The sequence below is a fragment of the Erythrolamprus reginae genome, chromosome Z, assembly GCF_031021105.1.
Source record: "Erythrolamprus reginae isolate rEryReg1 chromosome Z, rEryReg1.hap1, whole genome shotgun sequence".
In the NCBI taxonomy this organism is placed as follows: Eukaryota; Metazoa; Chordata; class Lepidosauria; order Squamata; family Dipsadidae; genus Erythrolamprus; species Erythrolamprus reginae.
In genome coordinates this window covers 139536318-139561644 of record NC_091963.1, presented here as the reverse complement: position 1 = coordinate 139561644, position 25327 = coordinate 139536318, and the positions used below count along the sequence as shown (strand labels likewise).

Genomic DNA, 25327 nt, shown 5'->3' with positions numbered 1-25327 from the left:
AGGTGCTTTTTTAAGAGGCAACTAGACTTCCTTTTTTTATTTTTTTTAAGATGTTTCACTTCTCATCCCAGAAACTTCTTCAGCTCTGAATGGATGGTGGGGAAAGGAAGGATTTATATTCCTTGCAGGCAGATAGTCATTTGCATCCTTTTACAGCAGCGATGAGCCACCATTCCCAGTGCCACAGGAATGGGCCAGGACATGGGATTCAATTTCTGCACATGCACAGAAGCTGGATTTTGTGAGAGGTCCCACGATTTCTGGCTTTTTTTGCTTCTGTAAATGCGCAGAAGCAAAAAAAAAGCCGAAAAACAGCAATAATCAGGTAAGTTACCCCCTCCACCTGCCCTGCCTGTTTTCCTGCCTGCCGCTTGCCCTGCCCATTGGCCCACCCACCACCTGCCCTGCCGCGAGTGCCAGCTCTGCCGTGAGCAGCCCGAGTGCTCTGCCACCTGCCTTACCTTTCGCTCCGGTGCTTGGGCAACGGCTTCTCCCTCGGCACACTGAGAAGCTGGCATGTGGCACAGGGAGAAGGCCGGGTGGCCCCAAGCTCCAGCCATGCGGCCTGCTCTGTTCTCGCCTGCACCGCAGGCATCTCTCGGCGCATTGACGGCACACCGAGCGAGTCGTGGCCTTAAGGAGCACAGCGCTGCTGCTCCCAAAGGCCACAACTCGCTCGGGACGCCATCACTGCACCATCACCTCGAGGCTCGACTACTGTAATGCTCTCTACATGGGGCTACCTTTGAAGAATGTTCGGAAACTTCAGATCGTGCAGAATGCAGCTGTGAGATCAATCATGGGCTTCTCTAAATATGCCCATGTTACTCCAACACTCCGCAGTCTGCATTGGTTGCCGATCAGTTTCCGGGTCAAAATTCAAAGTTTTGGTTATGACTTATAAAGCCCTTCATGGCATCGGGCCAGAATATCTCCAGGACCGCCTTCTGCCGCATGAATCCCAGCGACCGGTTAGGTCCCACAGAGTTGGCCTTCTCCGGGTCCCGTCAACTAAACAATGTCGTCTGGCGGGACCGAGGGGAAGAGCCTTCTCTGTGGTGGCTCTGACCCTCTGGAACAAGCTCCCCCCAGAGATTACGATTGCCCCCACCCTCCTTGCCTTTCGGAAACTCCTTAAAACCCACTTCTGCCATCAGGCATGGGGGAATTGAAACATCTCCCCCTTGCCCATGTAGTTTTTGTGTATGATTCGATTGTGTCCTTGTTTTTTATATATTGGGGTTAACTTAAAACTGTAATTTAGATTGCGAAATATTAGATTTGTTACTATGTTTTGTTTGCCATTGTTGTGAGCTGCCCCGAGTCTGCAGAGAGGGGCAGCATATAAATCCAATAAATCTAATCTAATCTAATCTGTGGCGTCAGAGAGCAGAGAGCAGAGAGCAGGACACGCGGTCAGAGATTGGCCAAGTCGCTGTTGCTGCTGGTCCCAGCTGCCGCTCTGGGGACCGCAGTGAGATCTCATGTGCACATCCTTCCAACAGTGAGATTTGAGATTATTATTAATAATAATAATAATTTATTAGATTTGTATGCCGCCCCTCTCCGAGGACTTGATTTTCTGAGGACTCGATTTCTCCGACTGCCGATTTCTATGCTTCCGTGCATGCTACGCTACGCGCTACATTTCCACTACCTGATCGGCGTTCCCGCCGTTCCGAGGCCCTGCCCATCCCTATTTTAGAGAGAGTCGTTGAGGCCACTTGGAGATTTATCTGTGGCCTTAGGGCAGGGAAGGGCTACCCATTTCCGGCGCTATTGGTGCACTCCCCTTGGCATAGGCGCGTGTGCATCCAGAGCGCACAACGCACCATCAGATTTGGCTTCTGCACATGTGCATAAGCTGAATCTCATGTACGAACACTTGCGTGTGAGAGATTTCACTGATTTTTGGTGAATTCTTTGGTCCACGCATGCATGGAAGCAAAAAACCCGCCAAAATCAGTGAAATCTCACAAGCGGAAGTGTCCTCACCTGAGATTTGGGTTCCTGTGCATGCACATAAGCTGAATCTCGTGCCGCTGCACATGTTTTCTTGCCGGTCAGCTGGAGCTGGGCACCCAGCTCAATTTTTCTAACCGCAACTGTGCACCTGACCATTACAGCTGCAGGAACAATAGTGCCTCAGGGGCAGGGTGAGAATGGATGCAGAGCCTCCTTGGGCTGCAGGATATTTTCTGCCCTGTGTCCCTTCACTGTTGAAGACAGGCACGTGCTGTTGGGTAGGAGTCTGTGTTGTCTGAATCTCAAACCAAAGTGCAAAGAGTTCCTGTAGTCTACCATTTTTTTCCTGGAAATCCGCTCACACCCATCTGCATCATGCAGGTGTCCCTGAGAACTCAGATAAACCTCCAAGTGGCCTGAATGACTCTCTAAAAAGCATTCAAATAACCAGCTGTCTGCAAGGAATATAAATCTTTCCATTCCCCACCATCCAATCAGAGCTGAGGAAGCATCTCGGAGGAGAAGTGAAATGTCTTCTCAGAAAAACAAAAAAATCCAGTTGCCTCCTGAAAAAGCAGGCAACTCCTATACACCCTGAAAATTTCTTACACATCAACTCCTACCCTCAAAACGTCGCTACAGAGCACTGCACACCAAGACAACTAGACACAAGAACAGTTTTTTCCCGAATACCATCACTCTACTAAACAAATAATTCCCTCAACATTGTCAGACTTTCTACTAAATCTGCACTTCTATTCTACTAGTTTTTCTCATCAATCCTTTCACCCATTTCCTCCCATGTTGACTGTATGACTGTAACCTGTTGCTTATATCCTAAGATTTTTATTAATATTGCTTCTTCATTGCTTATTTGACCCCTATGACAATCATTAAGTGTCGTATCACATGATTCTTGACAAATCTATATTTTATTTTATGTACACTGAGAACATATGCACCAAGACAAATTCCTTGTGTGTCCAATCACACTTGGCCAATAAATTCAATTCTATTCTATTCTATTCTATTTACAAACAGACATGGAGGAGCAGGATGGGGGACTTAACCTCAATGCATGCTTTGATAGTATCTGATCTTGAATTGTTCAAAAAGAAGTAGCAAAACTTGAGGGATATTGTCATCACCCACGTACACACTTCTGACAGCACTCACCTCTTTTTGCAAGGCTTCACATTTTGCTGCAAACAATTGGTTCCGGCCTAGACTATGCTGCTTCCAGTTGTTCCAAGAAGCACTTCGGTCAGTCTGTTGAAGAAACAAACTTCTGAAGTAAATTATTTCGCTCCTGGCATGCTAGAGGAGGCCCTATTAGAGATATTATTATTATTATTATTATTATTATTATTATTATTATTATTATTATTAATTGGATTTGTATGCCACCCCTCTCCGCAGACTCAGGGCAGCTAACAACAATGATAAAAAACAACATGTAACAATCCAATTTAACAAAACAACTAAAAGCCCTTATTATAAAAACCAAACATACACACAAGACATACCATACATAACTTGTAAAGGCCTAGGGGAAGGAATATCCTAACTCCCCCATGCCTGGCGACAAAGGTGGGTCTTGAGTAATTTGCGAAAGACAAGGAGGGTGGGGGCTGTTCTAATCTCTGGGGGGAGTTGATTCCAGAGGGCTGGGGCCGCCACAGAGACAGCTCTTCCCCTGGGGCCTGCCAAACGACATTGTTTGGTCGACGGGACCCGGAGAAGGCCAACTCTGTGGGACCTTATCGGCCGCTGGGATTCGTGTGGTGTAAGGCAGTTCCGGATGTATTCTGGCCCAATGCCACGTAGGGCTTTAAAGGTCATTACCAACACTTTGAATTGTGACCGGAAACCGATTGGCAGCCAGTGCAGGCCGCGGAGTGTTGCAGAAATGTGGGCGAATCTAGGAAGCCCCACGATGGCTCTCGTGGCCGCATTCTGCACGATCTGAAGTTTCCGAACACTTTTCAAAGGTAGCCCCATGTAGAGAGCGTTGCAGTAATCGAACCTCGAGGTGATGAGGGCATGAGTGACTGAGCAATGACTCCATACTTGATATGGAGGCTTAGATAGGTCTTCATTAGCAGAAGTTAATTCACGATGAACAGAATAACCGAGTTGGAAGGGACCTTGGAGGTCTTCTAATCTAAGCCCCTCCTCAAGCAGGAAACCACATACCAGTGATGGCGAACCTATGGCATGGATGCCACAGATGGCACATGGAGCCATATCTTTTGGCACACGATCCATTGCCCTAGCCGTGCTCCATGTGTAGGTGTGTGCCACCCAGCTGATTTTTGTCTCACACAGAGGCTCTGGGAGGATGATTTGGCTTCCAGAGAGCCTCCAGAGGGTGGGGGCTGGCATTTCTACCCTCCCCTGGCTCCACGGAAGCCTTTGGAGCCTGGGGAGGGCGAAACATGATTTATTTATTTATTCGATTTTTATGCCGCCCTTCTCGTTAAACTCAGGGCGGCTTACAACATGTTAGCAATAGCACTTTTTAACAGAGCCAGCATATTGCCCCCACAATTCAGGTCCTCATTTTACCCACAAGGATGATCCTACTGGGCCCACCAGAAGTTGGGAAACAAGCCGTTTCCGGCTTCCAGAGGGCTTCCGGGGGGCAGGGAAGCTGTTTTCGCCCTCCCCAGGCATTGAATTATTGGTGTGGGCAATCATGCATGGTCCTTTTTTGTAAGGACCATCGATGGCTTAGAACAATGATGGCGAACCCTTTTTTCCTCTGATGCCGAAAGAGCATGGGGCGCACTACTGTGCATGCATGAGTGCCCATACCCATAATTCAATGATCTGGGAAGGGGGCAAAAATACCCCTTTCTCCAGCCCCCGGATGCCCTCTGGAGGCCACAAATGGCCTGTTTCCAAACTTCTAATGGGTCCAGTAGGCTCCTGTTTCACTCTTCCCAGACTCCAAAGGCTTCCCTGGAGCCAGGGGAGGGTAAAAACACCCTCTTCCATCCTCCTGGAGGCTCTCGGGAAGCCAAAAATCCCAGAGCCTCCATGTGAGCCAAAAATCAGCTGGCCTGCACACACATGGACATTGAAACTGAGCTAGGGCAACAGTTCAGGTGCCAGCTAATATGGCTCCACGTGCCACCTGTGCCATAGGATCGCCAACACTGGCTTAGAACGCTTGGGAAGTTTCCATGACATCCCAGCAATTCAGATGAAAGAAAGAAAGAACCTATCCACTTACAGCTTTAAAAATAAATTTAATAAATTTAAAAGCCCAGTTCTCTACCTTTCTAGCCTTTGGCTTGTGACGTTGCTTGCCCCGGCTCTTGCGCGTGTTGTATTTGGCCAACTGATAGGCATCAAACTGCCGGAACTTATCGGCCATCCCAGCGCGGAGGCAGGAAGGCATGGGGGCCAGTCTTCCTTCTTCACCTACTAGGGTCTACACAGAGAAAGGCAAGGAAAAAAGGACATAGAAACATAGAAACATAGAAGACTGATGGCAGAAAAAGACCTCATGGTCCATCTAGTCTGCCCTTATACTATTTCTTGTATTTTATCTTAGGATGGATATATATTTATCCCAGGCATGTTTAAATTCAGTTACTGTGGATTTACCAACCACGTCTGCTGGAAGTTTGTTCCAAGGATCTACTACTCTTTCAGTGAAATAATATTTTCTCATGTTGCTTTTGATCTTTCCCCCAACTAACTTCAGATTGTGTCCCCTTGTTCTTGTGTTCACTTTCCTATTAAAAACAATTCCCTCCTGGACCTTATTTAACCCTTTAACATATTTAAATGTTTTGATCATGTCCCCCCCCCCCTTTCCTTCTGTTCTCCAGACTATACAGATTGAGTTCATTAAGTCTTTCCTGATACGTTTTATGCTTAAGACCTTCCACCATTCTTGTAGCCCGTCTTTGGACCTGTTCAATTTTGTCAATATCTTTTTGTAGGTGAGGTCTCCAGAACTGAACACAGTATTCCAAATGTGGTCTCACCAGCGCTCTATATAAGGGGATCACAATCTCCCTCTTCCTGCTTGTTATACCTCTAGCTATGCAGCCAAGCATCCTATGGCAAACGGACCACATGGCAAATCAGAATAACAAGCGTTGGAAGGGACCTTGCAGCAGGGGCGAAATCCAGCAGGTTCACACAGGTTCTATAGAACTGGTGGTGGCGATAATGCACAGTTGGGAAAACTGGTCAATCGCACCACTGATTGGCCCCTCTCCTCCCCTCTCACTCATTCTCTCTCCTCCTGCTCGGACTCATACACGCAGAGTAAACATGAGAAGGAGGCAAAAAGCAGCCAGGTTGAACGCTAGAAAACGTGGCCGAATTTTTCTGTCTCGGTTCTGTGGGCGTGACCAGGCGGGAGTGGCTTGATGATCATGTGACTTGGGGTGGCTTAAAGGTCATGTAACTGACTTAAAGCTAGCCACCACTCAGGTCAAGGGTTAGGGTTCCTGACCTCTCCTCACCTCAAAGAGATACCTTTTCCCTATCTATTTACTATTACTGAACATCCAAAATATACTATATAATTCTATGTATATATGCCATATTTGTACATAATTATTTATTTATTTATTTATTTATTTATTTATTTATTTATTTATTTATTTATTTATTCAAATTTTATGCCGCCCTTCTCCTTAGACTCAGGGCGGCTTACAACATGTTAGCAATAGCACTTTTTTAACAGAGCTAGGCTATTGCCCCCACAATCGGGGTCCTCATTTTACCCACCTCGGAAGGATGGAAGGCTGAGTCAACCTTGAGCCGGTGATGAGATTTGAACCGCTGACCTTCAGATCTACAAGTCAGCTTCAGTGGCCTGCAGTACAGCACTCTACCTGCTGCGCCACCCCAGCTCATATATATTACATTTCAGGCACACAAATATAATTATTACCTACTATATAAACTGTGTATATACACACACATGTGCATAGCTCTTCTAAAATTATACACATTCAACCTCATTTACTGCGATAGGAAAAACATACCCAGAGCCCAGAGGCGGAAAAAAGAAAGCAATTCAAACTTTTTCCACCAGTTTTGCATACCTGACCAAAATTTTTCTACTGGTTTTGCATACCTGACCGTACCCGTAAGAGCCGATCACTGCCTCCCCCCCTCCACCTTGCTGTGACATTGTGGGCCACACCCACTCAGTCACATGATCCCCCACCAAGCCATGCTCACAGAACTGGTAGGTGGAAAATTTGAATGTCACCCCTGCTTTGGAGGTGTTCTAGTCCAACCCTCTGCTCAGGCAGGAAACCTTGTACCATTTCAGACAAATAGTTGTCCAGCCTCTTCTTAAAAACTTCCAGTGTTGAAGCATTCACAACTTCGAAAAGCAAGTTGTTCAACTGGTTAATTGTTCTACACTGTCAGGAAATTTCTCCTTAGTTCTAGGCTGATTAGTTTCCATCCATTGCTTCGCGTTCTGGCCTCAAGCACTTTGGAGAACAGCTTGATTCCCTCTTCTTTGTGGCAACCCCTGAGATATTGGAAGACTGCTATCATGTCTCCCCTGGTCCTTCTTTTCATCAAACTAGCCATGCCCAATTCCTGCAACTATTCTTCATATGTTTTAGCCTCCAGTCCCCAAATAATCTTTCTTGCTCTTCTCTGCAGTCTTCAATCAAAAGAGTTCTGTCTAGGATTAAATCTGGAATTCCCTGTTGCAGAGGCACTAGGAGAATATGGGATTTGTTCTCACTTGATAGAGCCTGGCCACTTGCATCCAATCCGACGGAAGCTGTACCGCGTGGCAAAAATAGCGCCGCACATGTGGGCGGCAGGCCGGAAGGTAGGAAGCCAATGCTAGGAGGAAATTAGCCGTACTGCGGATGTTCAGTTCTTGGCGGGCATACAAGGCAACCTGAGCGAAGAGAAAGAGACCGCAGAAGTGAACAAAAACCTCTCTTAATATTATTAGGAAGATTAGGAATCTTAATACTTAATAAGGCCCAATTTGTTAATGTTTAAATATTTAGTTATATATGCAAAATTTAAGTATCCTTGCTTAAATTACACTTCAAAGAATCCCTAAATAAACAGCCGCAGGCTGTGATGTAATTCAAGGTTAAACCACAATGTAATTGTGCAAGTTGGAAAGTATACTTGTTATTAATATGCAGACATTTACAAAATATAAAAAAATGGTGCAACCAGAGGTAAACCATACGCCTCAATGACCAGCAATCAGATAACCTCCTAAGTCCAGGGGCATTCATGGTACACAGCTGCTCCAAATGCCTTACACATCTCACCCATCCTCAACCCTCAAGCCCATGCTTTCATACCTTGAGGATGAATTCAGGTTCAGATTCTGCTAGACTCTGACATATTTTCATCAGTTTCTGCTGTAACAACCCAGGAGGATTCCCAAAACGTGCTCCTTCCACCAAGGAACAGCAGACAATGCTCAAGAGCATTAGCTATAAAAAAAAGGAAGGGGGAGGAAGAAGAAGGATTTAGGAAATTCATAGGAATTCATGGCAATTTTCTCACCAATTCTAATTTTCTAGTCTATAAGGGACGGTTTAAATAGTATAAACAGAGAGAGAGAAAAACACATCCCAGACTAAAACTGAAAACTGGAACAAAAGAATGCAGAATGCTATTTGTTTAGTGACCGTTCCAAATTACAACAACAATGAAAAAAGTGACTTGTGACTACTTTCAACATGTATAGCTCTGAATTCTAATCCTGCCTTAGGCACTGGCTGGCAGACCTTGGGCCAGTCTTCTCTGGTTCAGTCCAGTCCATCCCATCTCACAGGGTGGTTGTTGGGAAAAATAGGAGGAATGAGCACAGATTGTCCTCAACATTTGTTTAGTGACCATTCGAAGTTAAAATTGAACTGGGAAAAAAGTGACTTATAACCAGTTTTTCATACTTACGACACTTTCAGCATCCCTATGGTCAAACGGCCATAATTCAGCCCCTTGATAACTGACTTATATTTATGACGGTTGTTATTGTTATTATTAATTATTATTAATTATTAATTATTAATTATTATTATTATTATTATTAATTAGATTTGTATGCCGCCCCTCTCCGCAGACTCGGGGCGGTTGCAGGGTCCTGGGGTCATGTGATCCCCTTTTGCAGCCTTCTGACAAACAAAGTCAATAGGGAAGCCAGATTTGTTTAACATCTTTGTTACTAACTTAAAAACTCCAGCAATTCCACGAAGGTGAGAAGTAAGAAAGGTCAGGTCGCACTCCATCAATAAGCACTGCTTCTATTGCAGCTTGTCTCTTACCTTCTGGTCTTTTATGGCTACTGCTTCATTCTCCTCCTGTATCTCAGACAACAGGATGTCATCCTCCTTCTGTAACTGCTCCGACTCATCCTCGGGCAGTGCAAGGACATATTCCGGAATGACGTTGAACGAGTCCATTTCGTCCTCTTTAATCTACCGTTGGACAGAAGAAAAATACAAGTCACCATCAAGTGAAGTCAGCTGAGGAGCAATGGCCAATCACTAAATCTGAAAAAAAGGCAAGGCTGCTATTCTGAAGTTTAGGATGCCATTTCCTCCATTTGTTTTTCAAGTTCTGCTCCAATGGCCTGTACTGCGGGTAGGTGACGCCCAGTAATAGGCAGCCAAAATTTTTACTGCCACACTGGGGTGTGGCTTATTTTGTGGGTGTGGCTTAATGGTCATGTGACTGGGTAGGAGTGGCTTGCCGGCCATGTGACCAGGTGGAAGTGGCTTGAATGATTATAATCGTTCAAGCGAACTGTTAAGTCCTCAACTTACAACCTTACCAGTGTTGCTCGCTGGGGTGACAATTTGCTTTGCGTTTCCTACGCTCTCCCTCCTGGGTCACACACCCCCGCCTCAGTCTAGGTAGCCAGGCGAACGGGTGCTGCCAGAAGCATAAATGATTCGAGCGTCGCTTCCACTCACCCCTTCTACTTGCACCTCAGGTGGGAAGTGACCGCGTGAGGCTGGAGGGGAGCCGGGCAGGAGAGAGGCAAGCTTGTCTGAAGCCAGTAGGAAGGAAAGAGGAAAAAAGCAAGGAGCACAGACGCAGCAGCAGCAGCAGCAGAGGGAAAAAAAGAAGAGCTGAGCCGAGACCAGTAATCCAGGAAGTGACAGCCGCCAATCAGCTGGAACTGCGCACACATCTTCATTTTCGCCGGTGGAACTGCGTTCCACCCCATCCTGCCTGCTGCCCACCCCTGGGGACGCCTATCCAAGCTACGTAACACAGGTAGTCTTCGACTTACGACCACAATTGAGCCCAAAATTTATGTTGCTAAGTGGGAAATTGGTTAAGTAAAATTCACCTGCATTCTATGGCTTTCCTTGCCACCTTTGTTAAGTGAATTGCTGCAACACGTGGAAGGTTTGGGAGGGCAAAAACAGGCCCGTATTCAGTCTATAAATAAAACCGAAATTTTTGCAGGCTAATTCTGCTGATTGATTGCTGTCAGCACTTCAGCAATCTGATTCTGACTAGCTCAAGATTGACTCAGCTTTCCATCCTTCTGAGATTGGTAAAATGAGGATTGTTATTGGGGACAATAAGCCGACTCTATAAACCTCTTAGAGAGGGCTGAAAAGCACTGTGAAGTGGAATATAAACGTAAGTCCTATTGCTAAGCACAAACCATTTTGAATACCCGTATATACTCGAGTATAAGCCGACCCGATTATAAGCCAAGGCACCTGGTGTTGCCGGCTGGACTGTAGCATATGGAAGTTCGAAGAAATTATCATATGAAGTTTGAAAGAAAAAAACGCTGGTGTTGCCAGAGCCATGAGGCTTCCTTCCTCCCTGCCTTTCACATCGGAACTGTGGAGCTTTGGAAAATGCTGCAAGGCAGTTTTCAGGTCAGTGAAAGTCAGTGACTCTAGTATAAATCAAGGCTGGATTTTTCAGCACATTTTTGTGCTGAAAATCTTGATTTATACTCGAGTATATATAGTAAATAGCGGAGGAGATTTCAATGATAGGGGAAATAAAACGGGAATACAAAGTATGCACATAAAGAAGGATCACTAATGTCCTCTTAATTACTGCAGAACTAGTGAATGCATTACAAAATGCAGCAGTTTGTTTTCATTGAAAATATTTTCAATTCCCAATTCACAGACAGTAAATTAGAATATGAAATTGTTTTTGAGAGTTGAGAGTTTGATGCTGTATGAGTATAAAGCTATACCATAGAATGACTCAGCCTTCCACCCTTCCAAGGTGGATAAAATGAGGACCCAGATTGTTGGGGGCGATATGCTGACTCTGTAAACCGCTTAGAGAGAGTTGTAAAAGCACTGTGACACGGTATAGAAGTCTAAGTGCTATTGCTAAGCCCAAATAAATAGTGGGAACTGGGGGAGATTTCAGTGATAGGGGAAATAAAACAAGAATATAAAGTAAACACACGAATAAGGATCACTAATGTCCTCTTAATTACTGCAGAACTAGTGAGTGCATTACATAATGCAGCAGATAGTTAAGTAAGCAGTTTGCTTTCATTGAAAATATTTTGCAAGCTAATTAAAATAAAATCCAATTCCCAACTCACAGACGGTAAAATTCAATATGAAATTGTTTTTGAGACTTGAAAGTTGGATGCTATATGGCAGCAATGGCGAACCTATGGCAAGGGTGCCACAGGTGGCACGCAGAGCCATATTTGCTGGCATGTGAGCTGTTGTCCTAGCTCAGTTCCAACATGCATCTTTGTGCCGGCTGGCTAATTTTTGGCCTGCACAGAGACTTTGGGAGGGCATTTTTGGCTTTCAGAGAGCTTCCAGAAGGGTATGGGATGCTGTTTTTACCCTCCCCCTGTTCTAGGTAAGCCTTTGGAGCCTGAGGAGGGCGAAACATGAATCTACTGGGCCCACCAGAAGTTGGGAAACAGGCTGTTTCTGGACTCTGGAGAGCAGGGGTAGGTGTTTTCGCCCTCTCCAGGCATTGAATTATGGATGTGGGCACTCACGCATGCGTGATAGCGCACTCGCGTGCTCTTTCAACACCCGAGGAAAAAAAAGATTCGCTATTACTGCTATATGGTATAAAGCTATAACAGAATCTAGTTGTTCTGCTTCGGATACCACAAAAACTCCTCTCAGAAGGTAACAAAGAAAAACTGGTCATGGAGAGGATGTGTAGCATCACTGACAATATTGCACACTCTGGTCAATCTGCCCTTATGTGCTATGTCCTGGAGAAAAGAAAGTGAACTTCTAATCATCTTTTTTGCTGTCCTCACCACTCTCTGCAGTCTTATGGACTCAAAGCTGATCTAAGTTCCCAAGTAGAGAGATCTATTGCAGAAATCTGAAATAAAAGGACAACAGGCATGCCTGCGAGAAGCACTCGTCGGGCACACCCTAACCAAAGGCGTCCGTTTCCAGGATGATATGATGCAATTTCAAGGAAACACCACCTTTGATTAAAACTCTTCCCGACAGGTGCTGTGAATGCAATAAATCACATTTTGCATTTCCAAATCAGATCGCTGCCTGCAGCCTCCTCTCCAACTCATCTCTAACCAGTAACCTTCCTAAACTTTGTGCCCTCCAAATGAATGTGTGGATACCGCAATAGTTGCAACCCCTATTTGGTCCTCCATTAAGCCGTCTACTGATACTGATCTGTAGCAGGAAAATTCTTATCCTTCAAAGCTGATGATTTTCCTATATGTAGAAAATAAATCAGGTCAGTCAAAATTAGTACTTGGTAGGAGACTATGAGGAAGTTCTAGTGGAGTATCTAGAGAAATATTTCAGTGTTTTCAACCTTGACCACTTTAAGATGTATGGACTTCAATTTCCAGAATTCTACAGCCAGCACTGAAGAATTCTGGGAGTTGAAGTCCACACATCTTAAAGTGGACAGTAAGCACTGCCCTACTATGAAGTAAGTTGGGGAAAGTTTTAAAAAAATCTGGAAAAAGGTAATGGCTCAATTTCAATAATGACAACAAATTCTTCCTCTTCATGGAATCCATATATCTAAACCAAAAAAAAAATGCATTGATATTTTGAAATAAATCTTGAATGTATCCTCAGGAAGCAAATTCATTTAACAGAGGTCTTTCAAACTTGACAACTTTAAAACTTGTAGACTACAACTCCCACAATTGCTCAGCCAGATTTGCTAGCTGGAGAATTCTGGGAATTGAAGTCCACAAGTTTTAAAGTTGCCAAGTTTGGGGACCCTTAATTCTAATTCAACGTGAAGGAGATTTGATATGGTACTTATTCCCTACAGTTAAGGTTGAAGCTTTTACAGATGGTCCTTGACTTACAACCGTTCTTTTCGTGACTTCAAAGATGACTTACAATTGTTTTTTCACACGACTACTGGTCATATGACCAAATCCGGATCCAGCTGGCAACTGGCATCTATTTATGTGTCCTGCAATGTACTGATAAATAAAATCAATGGGGAAGCCATATTTACCTAACAATCGTGCTACAATCTACAGTAATTCACTTAATGACTGTAGTAAAATGGGTTGCAAAATGAGGCAAAGCTCATTTAACAACTGTTTCACTTAGCAATATAAGTTGAGCTCAGATGTGGTCATAGGTCAAGGAATACGTTATAGATTTCAGTTTTAGTCTTACCTGGTGCTCCTCCAGTTGACAGTAACATCGAGAGGTCTCTTCTTGTGGCAATTCAGTGGCATAAAGTTTTTGCCAAGGAGTGAGTGAGGACCCTTTTAAAAGTTTTGCAGAATCCAAAGGAAGGTTTGCTGGAGCAACCGGGAGTAACAAGCGAGCTCTGGATTCTTCCAGCCCTGGCAAAGTAAGGCTGGGGGATATTTGCTGTGCCGGGAAGGAATTTTCCAAACGCAACAAATTTGGCTGAGAGAAGGTGCAATAGGAAAGCAGTTTCTTAGGCCCAGTTTGCAGAAACTGAGATAGCTGGAAAACAAACAATAAAATCGGCATTTAAAATCATGGTTTCAAATAGACATATCCCCCTCCAACTCGCAAGTAGAGATAGTCCTTGTCACACTGAATATCAACAGCCCCAGAGACATTCAGTAATTAAATAGTTAACTGTGTATGTTTCTTTAAGACCCTCCTATTATGATGTCATATCCTGCCACATCATCATACCTCATATCCTCCTTCTTCACGCTCTGTTGTTTTATTCTCCATTCCTATTCTAGCCTCCATCATGTGAAGATGCGTTTATTACTTTGTCCCTCGCGACATATTTGTTTTGTACTTTTATAATAAAAAGAAATCTTGCTTTGAAAACAAATGACTGGGCTCTCAGTCCATCACCTCCGCGGTGGGTTAGTGTTCAAACACACATTAATCACTTAAACCGTGACAGTCCTCGTCTTACAACAGTTCATTTAATGACCGTTCAAAATTACCACGGCACTAAAAAAAGTGACTTATGACCATTTTCATGCTTACAACTACGAAGGTCACCCAGAAAGTAATGCACCACATTTTTTCCCCCTTCAACCTACAGTAATGGTATGAATGCGATACTTTAGATATACAGTACAGTGTTCCTTCGATTTTCGCAGGTTCAAACTTTGCGGAACCTCTATACCACGTTTTTTCAAAAATATTAATTAAAAAATACTTTGCGTTTTTTTCCCCTATACCACGGTTTTTCCCGCCCAATGACGTCATATGTCATTGCCAAACTTTTGTCTGCCTTTAAAAAACATTTTTTAAAATAAATTTTAATAAATAAACACGGTGAGTAATAATCTAAATGGTTGCTAAGGGAATGGAAAATTGTAATTTAGGGGTTTAAAGTGTTAAGGGAAGGCTTGGGATACTGTTCATAGCAAAAAATAATGTATTTACTTCCGCATCTCTACTTCGCGGAAATTCGACTTTCACAGGCGGTCTCGGAACGCATCCCCCGCGAAAATTGAGGGAACACTGTACATTATTTGAATTGTCAAAAGTGCGTGTGCAAATTTTGTGTTTCTTCAGACAGATAGCGTAGCTGCAGCAGTGTTTTGAAATGGCATCTGTAAGTGAAGTACGTTACAAGCAGTGTGTCATCATTGAATTTCTCACTGCGGAGAAAGAAACTGTTGGGAACATTCACAAACATTTGTGTACAGTTTATGGAGAATCTGCAGTCATCAGAAATACGGGTAGTTGCTGGGCAAAGAGGGGAAGGCCATTAGAAGATGGTTTGGCAGAGCTCCAAGACTTCGTGACCAGAACAAGGAGTGGTACCGACAGGGCATAGACACACTTGTGTCTCGCTGGAGGAAGGCCGCAGAACGGGATGGAGATTGAACGGGTCCAAAGACGGGCTACAAGAATGGTGGAAGGTCTTAAGCATAAAACGTATCAGGAAAGACTTAATGAACTCAATCTGTATAGTCTGGAGGACAGAAGGAAAAGGGGGGACATGATCGAAACATTTAAATATGTTAAAGGGTTAAATAAGATTCAGGAGGGAAGTGTTTTTAATAGGAAAGTGAACACAAGAACAAGGGGACACAATCTGAGGTTAGTTGGGGGAAAGATCAAAAGCAACATGAGAAAATATTATTTCACTGAAAGAGTAGTAGATCCTTGGAACAAACGTCCAGCAGACGTGGTTGGTAAATCCACAGTAACTGAATGTAAACATGCCTGGGATAAACATATATCCATTGTAAGATAAATACAGGAAATAGTATAAGGGCAGACTAGATGGACCATGAGGTCTTTTTCTGCCGTCAGTCTTCTATGTTTCTATGTTTCTATGAGATTACGTGGAAAAGAAAGAAACATAATTCTTGTGTTTAAGTTTCATTGTGTTCAATAAATAATTGTTGAAGAAGAAAAAATGTGGTGGTGCATTACTTTCTGGGCAACCCTCGTATTGCACATGTTAATCACATGGATTTCTGCCTGGCCACCAGCTCAAATTTATGACAGATGCCATGTCCCGAGGTCACCAGCAGTGGGTTCTAAATGCTTTTGCTCCCAATTTGTGCACCCACTCACATGTGCAGTAATGTCCCAGCCGGAGCCTCCTGCGCCCGCCGCTACCAGTTCGGAGAACCGGGTCGAACCAGGAGCAACCCACCACTGGTGGTCACTCTGAGACTTTCTGAACAGCAATGTCAACGAGAAAGCTATATGATTAACTTAACAACTGCAATTCACTTAACTGCAGCAGAAAAGTTTGTCAAATGGGGTAAAATTCACTTAGCAGCAGAAATTTTGAACTCACTCCATATTCTTTAATCCGCTATATGCACCACTGAATTGTGTTCACTCAGCCGTGGCTTCCTTACCATTAACTTGCTTTGTTCCTGGTTCTGGTTTCTTCCCGATGTTTCTCTGGCCTCTGGGACATTGTCGCACTTTGTAGAACCCTCTGGGCCTTTCCACAAGCTCTCCACTTCTGCCAAACCAAAATGCTCAGCATCTCCTGCATCCTTCTGCTGGGACACAAGAAGACACATCTAAATAAGCATCAGAAACTGAATCCAAGCGTCACCACAATTCTTTTCTTCTTTCCGATACTCTGAAAATTACCATAGATAATTTGGCAGGAAGGCTGGGTCTGAAACATGTCAACTTGACTTCTAGGGACATATTAAATGTCTCCCTATAATTTTCTTGCCCACGAAAGCAAGTCTGGTGCTGGCATTTTCATCTTCCTAGTCTAGCGTGCGTCTTCTGAGATCGCCTTGTGGTCTCCTATCCTATTTAGATTTAATCTCTTTCCCCCCCCAAAAAACAGAGGTCAGACAGGGAGACCGCTTGGTAGAGTACCCCCTTCATACACTCACTATTTTTGTCTCTCACAATTGTGTGGTTGGGGTTAAGGCCACAACATTTAACACAACATGGGACCAGATTACTTATAGGACTGCCTCCTGCCACATGAATCCAAGAGACCGGTTAGGTCCCACAGCGTCGGCCTTCTCCAGATCCCGTCAACTAGACAATGTTGCTTGGCAGGGCCTGGGGGCAGAGCCTTCTCTATGGGGAGCCCAGCTTCCTCCATCCCCCCGGAGATTCGTACTGTCCCCATCCTCCTTGCCTTCCGTAAGAGTCTAAAGCAGTGGTTCTCAACCTTGGGGTCGGACTCGGGACCCCTTTGGGGGTCGAACGACCATTTCACAGGGGTCACCTAAAACCCTGGGAAAAGACAACTTTCCAATGGTGTTAGCAACTAAAGCTTCTATTCTGGTATCTCAGAACATATTTTTACAATCCAACCAATCAGGCATTTACAGGGGGGGTGTCCCTCTTACCTCTTGCCAATCAGCTTAAAGATCTGCTGGAAGAATTGGCGCTAAACGTATAGTTGGGGGTCACCACAAGATGAGGCACTGTATTAAGGGGTCGTGGCGTTAGAAAGGTTGAGAACCACTGGTCTAAAGACTCATCTATACTGCCAAGCTTGGGGTTATTAGATTCTTCCACCCTGGCCGATGAATGCATAGTGTGTTTGTTGATTCAATGGTTATGTATGTATTTTGATTGGTTCTTTAGTTTTTTAGTTGTAACTGAATTTTAATTATTTGGATTTAGATGTATATTGTCTTTTTTATATGTTGTAAGTAACCCCGAGTCCTCAGAGAGAGGCGGCATATAAATCCAATAAATTTAAACTTAAACTTAAATAAACTAGCCAGGAATCTAGGTTAAGCCAACATTCATTAGGAATATTTTCATAGGCACAGGGTCTTAGCAATACCCTGGGGGGGGATTACTAACCCCCTCAGCGAGGGTCTGCAACTTGGGCGTCCTCCTCGATCCACAGCTCACATTAGAGAAACATCTTTCAGCTGTGGCGAGGGGGGCGTTTGCCCAGGTTCGCCTGGTGCACCAGTTGTGGCGCTATTTGGATCGGGAGTCACTGCTCACAGTCACTCATGCCCTCATCACCTCGAGGCTCCACTACTGTAACGCTCTCTACATGGGGCTACCTTTGAAAAGTGTTCGGAAACTTCAGATCGTGCAGAATGCAGCTGCAAGAGCAATCATGGGTTTCCCTAAATATGCCCATGTCACACCAACACTCCGCAGTCTGCATTGGTTGCCTACCAGTTTCCGGTCACAATTCAAAATGTTGGTTATGACCTATAAAGCCCTTCATGGCACCGGGCCAGGTTATCTCCGGGACCGCCTTCTGCCGCATGAATCCCAGCGACCAATTAGGTCCCACAGAGTGGACCTTCTCCGGGTCCCGTTGACTAAACAATGTCGTTTGGCGGGACCCAGGGGAAGAGCCTTCTCTGTGGCGGCCCCGGTCCTCTGGAATCAACTCCCCCCAGAGATCAGAATAGCCCCCACCCTTCTTACCTTTTGTAAGCTCCTTAAAACCCACCTCTGCCGTCAGGCATGGGGGAACTGAGATATTCTTTCCCCCTAGGCTTCTACAATTTATGCCTGGTATGTTTGTATGTATGATTGGTTTTAAAATAAGGGTTTTTAGCTGCTTTAGCATTGGATTGTCGCATGTTGTTTTTACCACTGTTGTTAGCCGCCCCGAGTCTACGGAGAGGGGCGGCATACAAATCCAATAAATAAATAAATAAACACCTTATCATGCTGAGTGGCCAATTTGGAGCATCTGATATCAAGGAAGCTGAGGTAAATCAACGGTTCTGGGGTGAGTCACTAACTAGGCCTGGGTGACAGGAGATTTCAGGGGACCTACCCACAATCCTAAAGGACGGACAGGATTCAAAAGTCGAAGCCGAGATTCCTCCAGTTTCTGCAGAATATCAGGAACAGAAGTATAGACAAAAGGCCTCTCCCCATGGTGAGAGGCAGTGGGATCCATAGTCTTTGAGGGAAATGTCAGCAGAGTTTCAACCTCTGCAGAAGGAAAAATAAAGGCAGAGATTATGTGTCAAAGTAAAAATCCTTTCTTTTTTTTAAGTATTTTTTTTATTTTTACATATAGAAACATAGAAACATAGAAGACTGACGCCAGAAAAAGACCTCATGGTCCATCTAGTCTGCCCTTATACTATTTCCTGTATTTTATCTTACAGTGGATCTATGTTTATCCCAGGCATGTTTAAATTCAGTTACTGTGGATTTATCTACCACGTCTGCTGGAAGTTTGTTCCAAGGATCTACTACTCTTTCAGTAAAATAATATTTTCTCACGTTGCTTTGGATCTTTCCCCCAACTAACTTCAGGTTGTGTCCCCTTGTTCTTGTGTTCACTTTCCTATTAAAAACACTTCCCTCCTGAACCTTATTTAACCCTTTAACATATTTAAATGTTTCGATCCTGTCCCCAATTTTCCTTCTGTCCTCCAGACTATACAGATTGAGTTCATTAAGTCTTTCCTGATACGTTTTATGCTTAAGACCTTCCACCATTCTTGTAGCCCGTCTTTGACACATTATGTGTCAAAGTAAAAATCCTTTCTTTTTTTTTAAGTATTTTTTTTATTTTTACATATCTCATGTTGTGAATGGTTTGTTATCTGGGTTTCATGCATATCAATACAAATAATTATAACAATATTATTCTTAATAATTACAATTCATTTTCATTTCTGATTTTAATGCAAAATGTCTGTCTTCATCTTTCCATCCATTGCTTCTTATCGTATCTTCAAGTACTGTACATTGGGAGAATAAATTGACCTCTTCCTTCTTCCTGGCAGCCCCTTGGATGTTGATATATAGTGATCCTTGGTTTTTCGCGGGGGATGCATTCCTCCAAGACCACCCGTGAAAAACGAATTTCCGTGAAGTAGAGGAAAGATATTTTTTTATGTATTTAACGAGTATTTGGACTTTTAAAACCCACCCTTTGCATTAAAGTCATCCTATAATGTTTCTCAGCTGGTACTACGTGTGATATCCTACCAGTTTCTTTAATAGTGTACAATAGTACTGTAGAAGAATTTTATGAATTTTTAATGGATTTAAAATTTTCAATGGATTTAATGGATTTAAGCCCCCTTTGAAACCCCATGAAATAGCGAGGGATTACTGTAACACCAATCTGCTCAAAGGCACAAACAAGGAGAGATGGAATGGCACCATTGAGAAGGTCATGTGTTAGAAGATAAAAGAGAAGAAAGGAAAATTAAAGATTTACCTGTCTAAGGATCGCCAGACAAGCCCAACTCTCCTGTCACTTCTGCAGACTGGGATAAATGGTAACCTACTAATTCATTTCAGAAGTTACCTTTAAATCTAGATGAAAAAATAGGAATAGACTTTATCATCGGTGGTACCTTTTGCTACATGCTAGCCACATGCACACATACCCATTCACAGAGATATTAGATTCAAATCATGATGGACAAATCATAAACTTTCTTCTAGCACTGATGATGTTACCTAGTTTGGTAATGAAGTGTCTGCAATAAAGCCACCATACTCAGAGAGTACTACATACCCCAAAGTGCCGACTAGTTTATATTATGCTTTGTCTGATTAGAGAAGGGGACAGACCCACCCACACATATTCAAAACCATTAGTAGCACTAAAGATACAGCTTGGCTTTTTGGAGATTTGGCCAGTGTTTCTCAACCTCAGCCAATTTAAGAGTAGACTTCAATTCCCAGAATTCTACAGTCAGCAATATTGACTGAATGGACTTTAATTCCCAGAATTCTCCAATCAGAGGATGCTAGCTAGAGAATTCTGGGAGTTGAAGTCCACCCCTCTTAAAGAAGCTGAGGTTGAGAAACCTTGAAAGTAACCAATGTTATGTCTGGAAGAAGCTGGGAAGTTTTCACTCCATCTGACAGGGAAGTAGTGTAGGAAAATTCTGATTGGTTCTCTGCTAGATTGGCTCCTTATTTAAACCGCCTGCCTTTTGTATACAGTACTGTTGCTGGAAGTTATTCCCTGTAACCTAATAGAGCTAAAGTCATTCCACCATTCTCCTGTCTCCTTTGTATCAGAACTCAACAGCCGATGTTTCAAATTCCTTTCTCTTCTCTTCGACACTTAATAAAAAGGAAACAAAAATTGTAAACCTGCATGACCTTGTTTGGATCATATCCTGGAACGTAGACAGCTCCCTGCCCTGTATTCAAGGCCCCAAACAGATGACGCAACCTTGCTCAATCCCTTAGCCTCAATTTTCCCTCACCCTGGATCCTTGGTTAATTCAGTGTCACTGCCACTAATCCAGGGTGTGAGAAAAAAAGAACTTCCTTCATTTCACACATGTCAATGGGGTGACGTATCCATTCAAACCAACATGGTTTCTTGTTCTTCCCTATGTGCAACAGCGTGATTACACTTGATGCCAACTCACTGTGCAAAGATTGACTTGCCAATACATTTACACCCTGGGGTAAATTTGAACTTGGGAAGTGCATAAAAGAGAAGGAAGAAGATTACATAGGAGTGTAAGAAAACACTAAAACCAATGTCAATATTTACAGCTGTGCCTATAGCTAATAATAATAACAATAGAATTGAAAGGGACCTTGGAGGGTCTTCTAGTCCAACCCCCTGCCTAGGCAGGAAACCCTACACTGCTTCAGACAGGTGGTTATCCAACATTTGCTTGGAAACTTCCAGTGTTGGAGCATTCACAACTTCTGGAGGCAAGCTGTTCCACTGATCAATTGTTCTAGCTGTCAGGAAATGTCTTAGTTCTAAGTTGTTTCTCTCCTTGTTCAGCTTCCACCCATTGCTTCCTGTTCTACCCTCAGGTGCTTTGGAGAATAGCTTGACTCCCTCTTCTTTGTGGCAACCCCTGAGATATTGGAACACTGCTATCATGTCTCCCCTGGTCCTTCTTTTCATTAAACTAGCCATGCCAGTTCTTGCAACCGTTCTTCATGTTTTAGCCTCCAGTCCCCTAATCATCTTTGTCGCTCTTCTCTGCACTTTTTCTAGAGTCTCAACATCCTTTTTGCATCGTGGCGACCAAAGCTCAATGCAGTATTCCAAGTGTGGCGTTAGCAAGGCCTTATAAAGTGGTATTAACACTTCACTATCCCTCTGTTAATGCAGCCTAGATCTGTGTTGGCTTTTTTGGAAGCTGCTGCAACACTGCTGGTCGTATTTAAATGGTTGTCCACTAGGATACCAAGATCCCTCTCACAGTTACTACTGTTGAGCAATTTACAGCATATACTGTACCTGTGAATTCATAGTCTTTATAGATAATCCTTAACTTACAACAGTTCACTTATTTACCCTTCAAAGTTACTAATACTAACTGTAAACCTAAAAAAATGAATTATGACCGTTTTTCACAGGTACGACCATGGTAGCATCCCCCATGGCTACATGATTAAAATTCAGACATTTAGAAAATTATTCACAATTATGACCATTACAATGTCCTGGGATCATGTTATCACCTTTTGTGGTTTTCTGACAAGCAAAGTCAATGGGAAAATCCGATTCATTTAACAACTGCATTACTAATTTAACAACTGCAGTGCTTCACTTAACTGTGGCAGGGAAGGTCGTAATATGGAGCAAAATTCACTTAACAAATGTTTCGCTTGGGGAAAAAAATTTTTGGCCTCAATTGTGGTCCTAAGACGAGGCTACCTGTAGTAGCCTCCATTTCTAAGGAAAGACACACCACAACAGCTCCCTAGGGCCCCAAACATTGAGTATGTAGGGATTCCATAACCCATAAACCTCAACCGACATGGTTCCAAGAGGGTAGTCAGACTGGGAAAAGCTGGGACAATTATCTCACCTTCAAAAAGCAGTAGCTTATTCGCACAAACCTAAAGTCATAATGTTTACATCCTGGTTTATTGAACAAACCACCATTATCTAGATTCACAGAGAGAGTGGATTAATGCCCTCCACAAAAGTACAAGCAAAATAACCACTTTTTGTTTGTGCTGGAGAAGTTTTGGGTAGTGGGAGTATGGAGATGAGATGAAAGAAGAAACAGATGATTGAGGTGTTTCTGGAGTAACTACTGTATGCAGTTTGGAGGATGGGGCATTAATCCCAGTATTATCTATATAACTGTGACTTGTTCAATAAACCAGGATGTAAAAATTATGATTTTGGGGTTTGTGTGAATAAGCCGCTGCCTTTCCAAGCTTGGAGCTGATGATTCCACATCTCAAAATTATGATTTCAGAACGCCCAATGTAGTTTCTAAATGAACAACTACGGGCTGTCTTCGACTTACGACCCACAATTAAGCCCAGCATTTATGTTGTTAAGCAAGACATTTGTTAAGTGAGTTTTGCCCCATTTTACAATTTTTGTTAAGTGAAATTAACTGAAATTGTTAAACTAGTAACATGGCGGCTAAGTGAATCTGGCCTCGCCACTGACATCCCTTGCCAGAAAATCACAAGAGAGGACCCCAGGACACTGTCATAAATACAAGTCAGTTTCCAAGCATCTCAATGTTGACCAAGTGACCATGGGATGCTGCAACAGTCCTAAGCCACTTTTTTCAGTGCTGTTGTTGGGAGGCAATAGGCTGACATTGTAAACAACTTAAGAGGTGGCTGTGAAGCATTGAAAAGCAGTATATAAATCTAACTGCTTATTATTATTTCAATTTCAGCAGCCACTAAACGAACTGTTAAAATATAAAGAATAAACTGGAAGGGACCTTGGAGGTTTTCTAGTCCAGCCCCATATCATTTCAGACAAATGACTGTCCAGTCTCTTCTTAACAATCTTGTGTGTTGGAGCACCCATAAATTCTTAAGGAAGGCTGTTCCACTGGAGAGGGGCGGCATATAAGTCCAATTAATAAAATAAATTGTCCTCAATGTTAGGCAGTTTCTCCTTAATTCCAGGTTGAATGGAATCCTTGATTAGATTCCCCGTCATTTCTTGTCCTGCCCCCTAGTGCTTTGGAGAATAATTTGACACATACCCCCTCTTTTTTTGTGGCAGTCCTTTCAAATACAGTACTGGAATTAAGCTGCTGTTGCGAACTATCTGTAAAAAGGTTTTTACCCTTCTTTAAAAAGAGAGAGAGAGAGAGGCTCTAAATTCTTATATGGACAGTATGTAGTTTAAGAAATAGAATATTGAGATATAAATTTTTATGTATTACTATGCAACAATTCTACTATTCTCCCAAACCCTTTTGATTCTGTACCTCCTCCCCATCTTTTTTATTAACTTAATAAATAATTTTTCCCCCTCCCTCATCTGCACGAAATCTTGCGAGAAAAGTGAAAATAAATCGACTCCGGGAACTTTCTCCCCTAAGGCGTTAACCAGCGCAAAGTCCGAGTTCGCCCATTTCTGGCCAGTCACACCAAAAGATGCACGCCCAGACCTGGGAGGTTGCGAACGAGTGGGAAGGACTCAGCGCCCTCAGGGACACGCGTTTCCCATCCCAAAAGACCTCGCTCGAGGCGTGATACGGGGAGGTGGGGAGAGAGGGCTGAGGGAGGCCGGTCAACCGAGAATAGTTTGTTGTTGTTGACGACGACGTTACATAGTTGAGGTTGCACGAAAACAACCAAGCTCAGAGAGTACCCCACAACTCTCCTCCCTCCCTCCCACCGCCCAGGACCGCTAATGTTCCCACGCCCTTTTTCTAACCAGGAAGCGGTGAAGTCTTTAAACCAAGATGCCAACCGAGCCTTTTGCGGGCTTGTCTTTGCACCCTCTCACCCTTTCTCAGCTCCGGACTCGGACGCCGGAGAGAGAGAAAGAGAGAGAGAGAGAGAGAGGAGACGCGTCTCCCGCTTCTTCTTTTCCGGCGAGCGAGCGAGCGACTGCTACTCCGGTGATCCAGCAAAGAAGGGAGAAGGAAGCCAGGGAGTTGCGTAGGCGCCTCCCCCGCGGTCATAGGGCGCTTATTGCCTTGTCGACGAACGGAGCTAAGCCCTCCTCCTCTGCTTCTCGCCTCCCGGCTTTAACCCGTTCTGCTTCAAAGCCGCGAAGGCTCAAGTGGGGGGAACAGGAGGATCCAAAGGCTGGACTTAATACAGGGAGTCCTCGAATTACAACAACGTGACCCCAACGTGACCCCAGCACACACACACCAGTGATGTAGTAACATTGAGTGGTCATTAAACCAAGTGTTGTAAGAGGGGACTCCCTGTCTAGCTGATTTGTGTGGTGCAAAGTGAGCTGTGGGTCACTATCATTTTATATTATTTTACTTATTTGTTTGGTTTTTTTAAAAAAATAGTCTTTATTGAATATATATTTAAAAAGACACAGAAAAAAAGAAAAGAACATATATAATAAAGAAAAATCAAACAGAACAAAACAGAAAAACAATAATACAAACAAACAATATAATAATAATAATAATAATAATAATAATAATAATTTATTAGATTTGTATGCCGTCACTCTCCGCAGCTTACATTAAAATAATTCCATTGTGTGATATAAATGGTAAAAATCATTAAAGGGGTACTAAAGAAACAATTTAAAGTGTTTTCACTACATAGTTTTTATTTTATTTTTTATT

General features: G+C 43.4%; 1 protein-coding gene across 1 annotated transcript in view; it reads right to left on the bottom strand.

Moving 5' to 3' along the window:
- Positions 1-24651, bottom strand: part of TEP1 (telomerase associated protein 1) — a 108160-nt gene extending 83509 nt beyond the window's left edge. Inside the window, exons 1-10 of the mRNA XM_070726808.1 lie at positions 24445-24651; positions 20026-20123; positions 18619-18779; positions 16238-16387; positions 13587-13886; positions 9258-9410; positions 8289-8423; positions 7703-7864; positions 5249-5404; positions 3142-3234 (exon numbers count right to left, since the gene is read on the bottom strand). Of these exons, the coding sequence (XP_070582909.1) occupies positions 3142-3234; positions 5249-5404; positions 7703-7864; positions 8289-8423; positions 9258-9410; positions 13587-13886; positions 16238-16387; positions 18619-18744 (1275 nt within the window). The 5' untranslated portion in view covers positions 18745-18779; positions 20026-20123; positions 24445-24651. The remainder of the gene's footprint in view (positions 1-3141; positions 3235-5248; positions 5405-7702; positions 7865-8288; positions 8424-9257; positions 9411-13586; positions 13887-16237; positions 16388-18618; positions 18780-20025; positions 20124-24444) is intronic.
- Between the last annotated feature and the right edge of the window lie 676 nt (positions 24652-25327).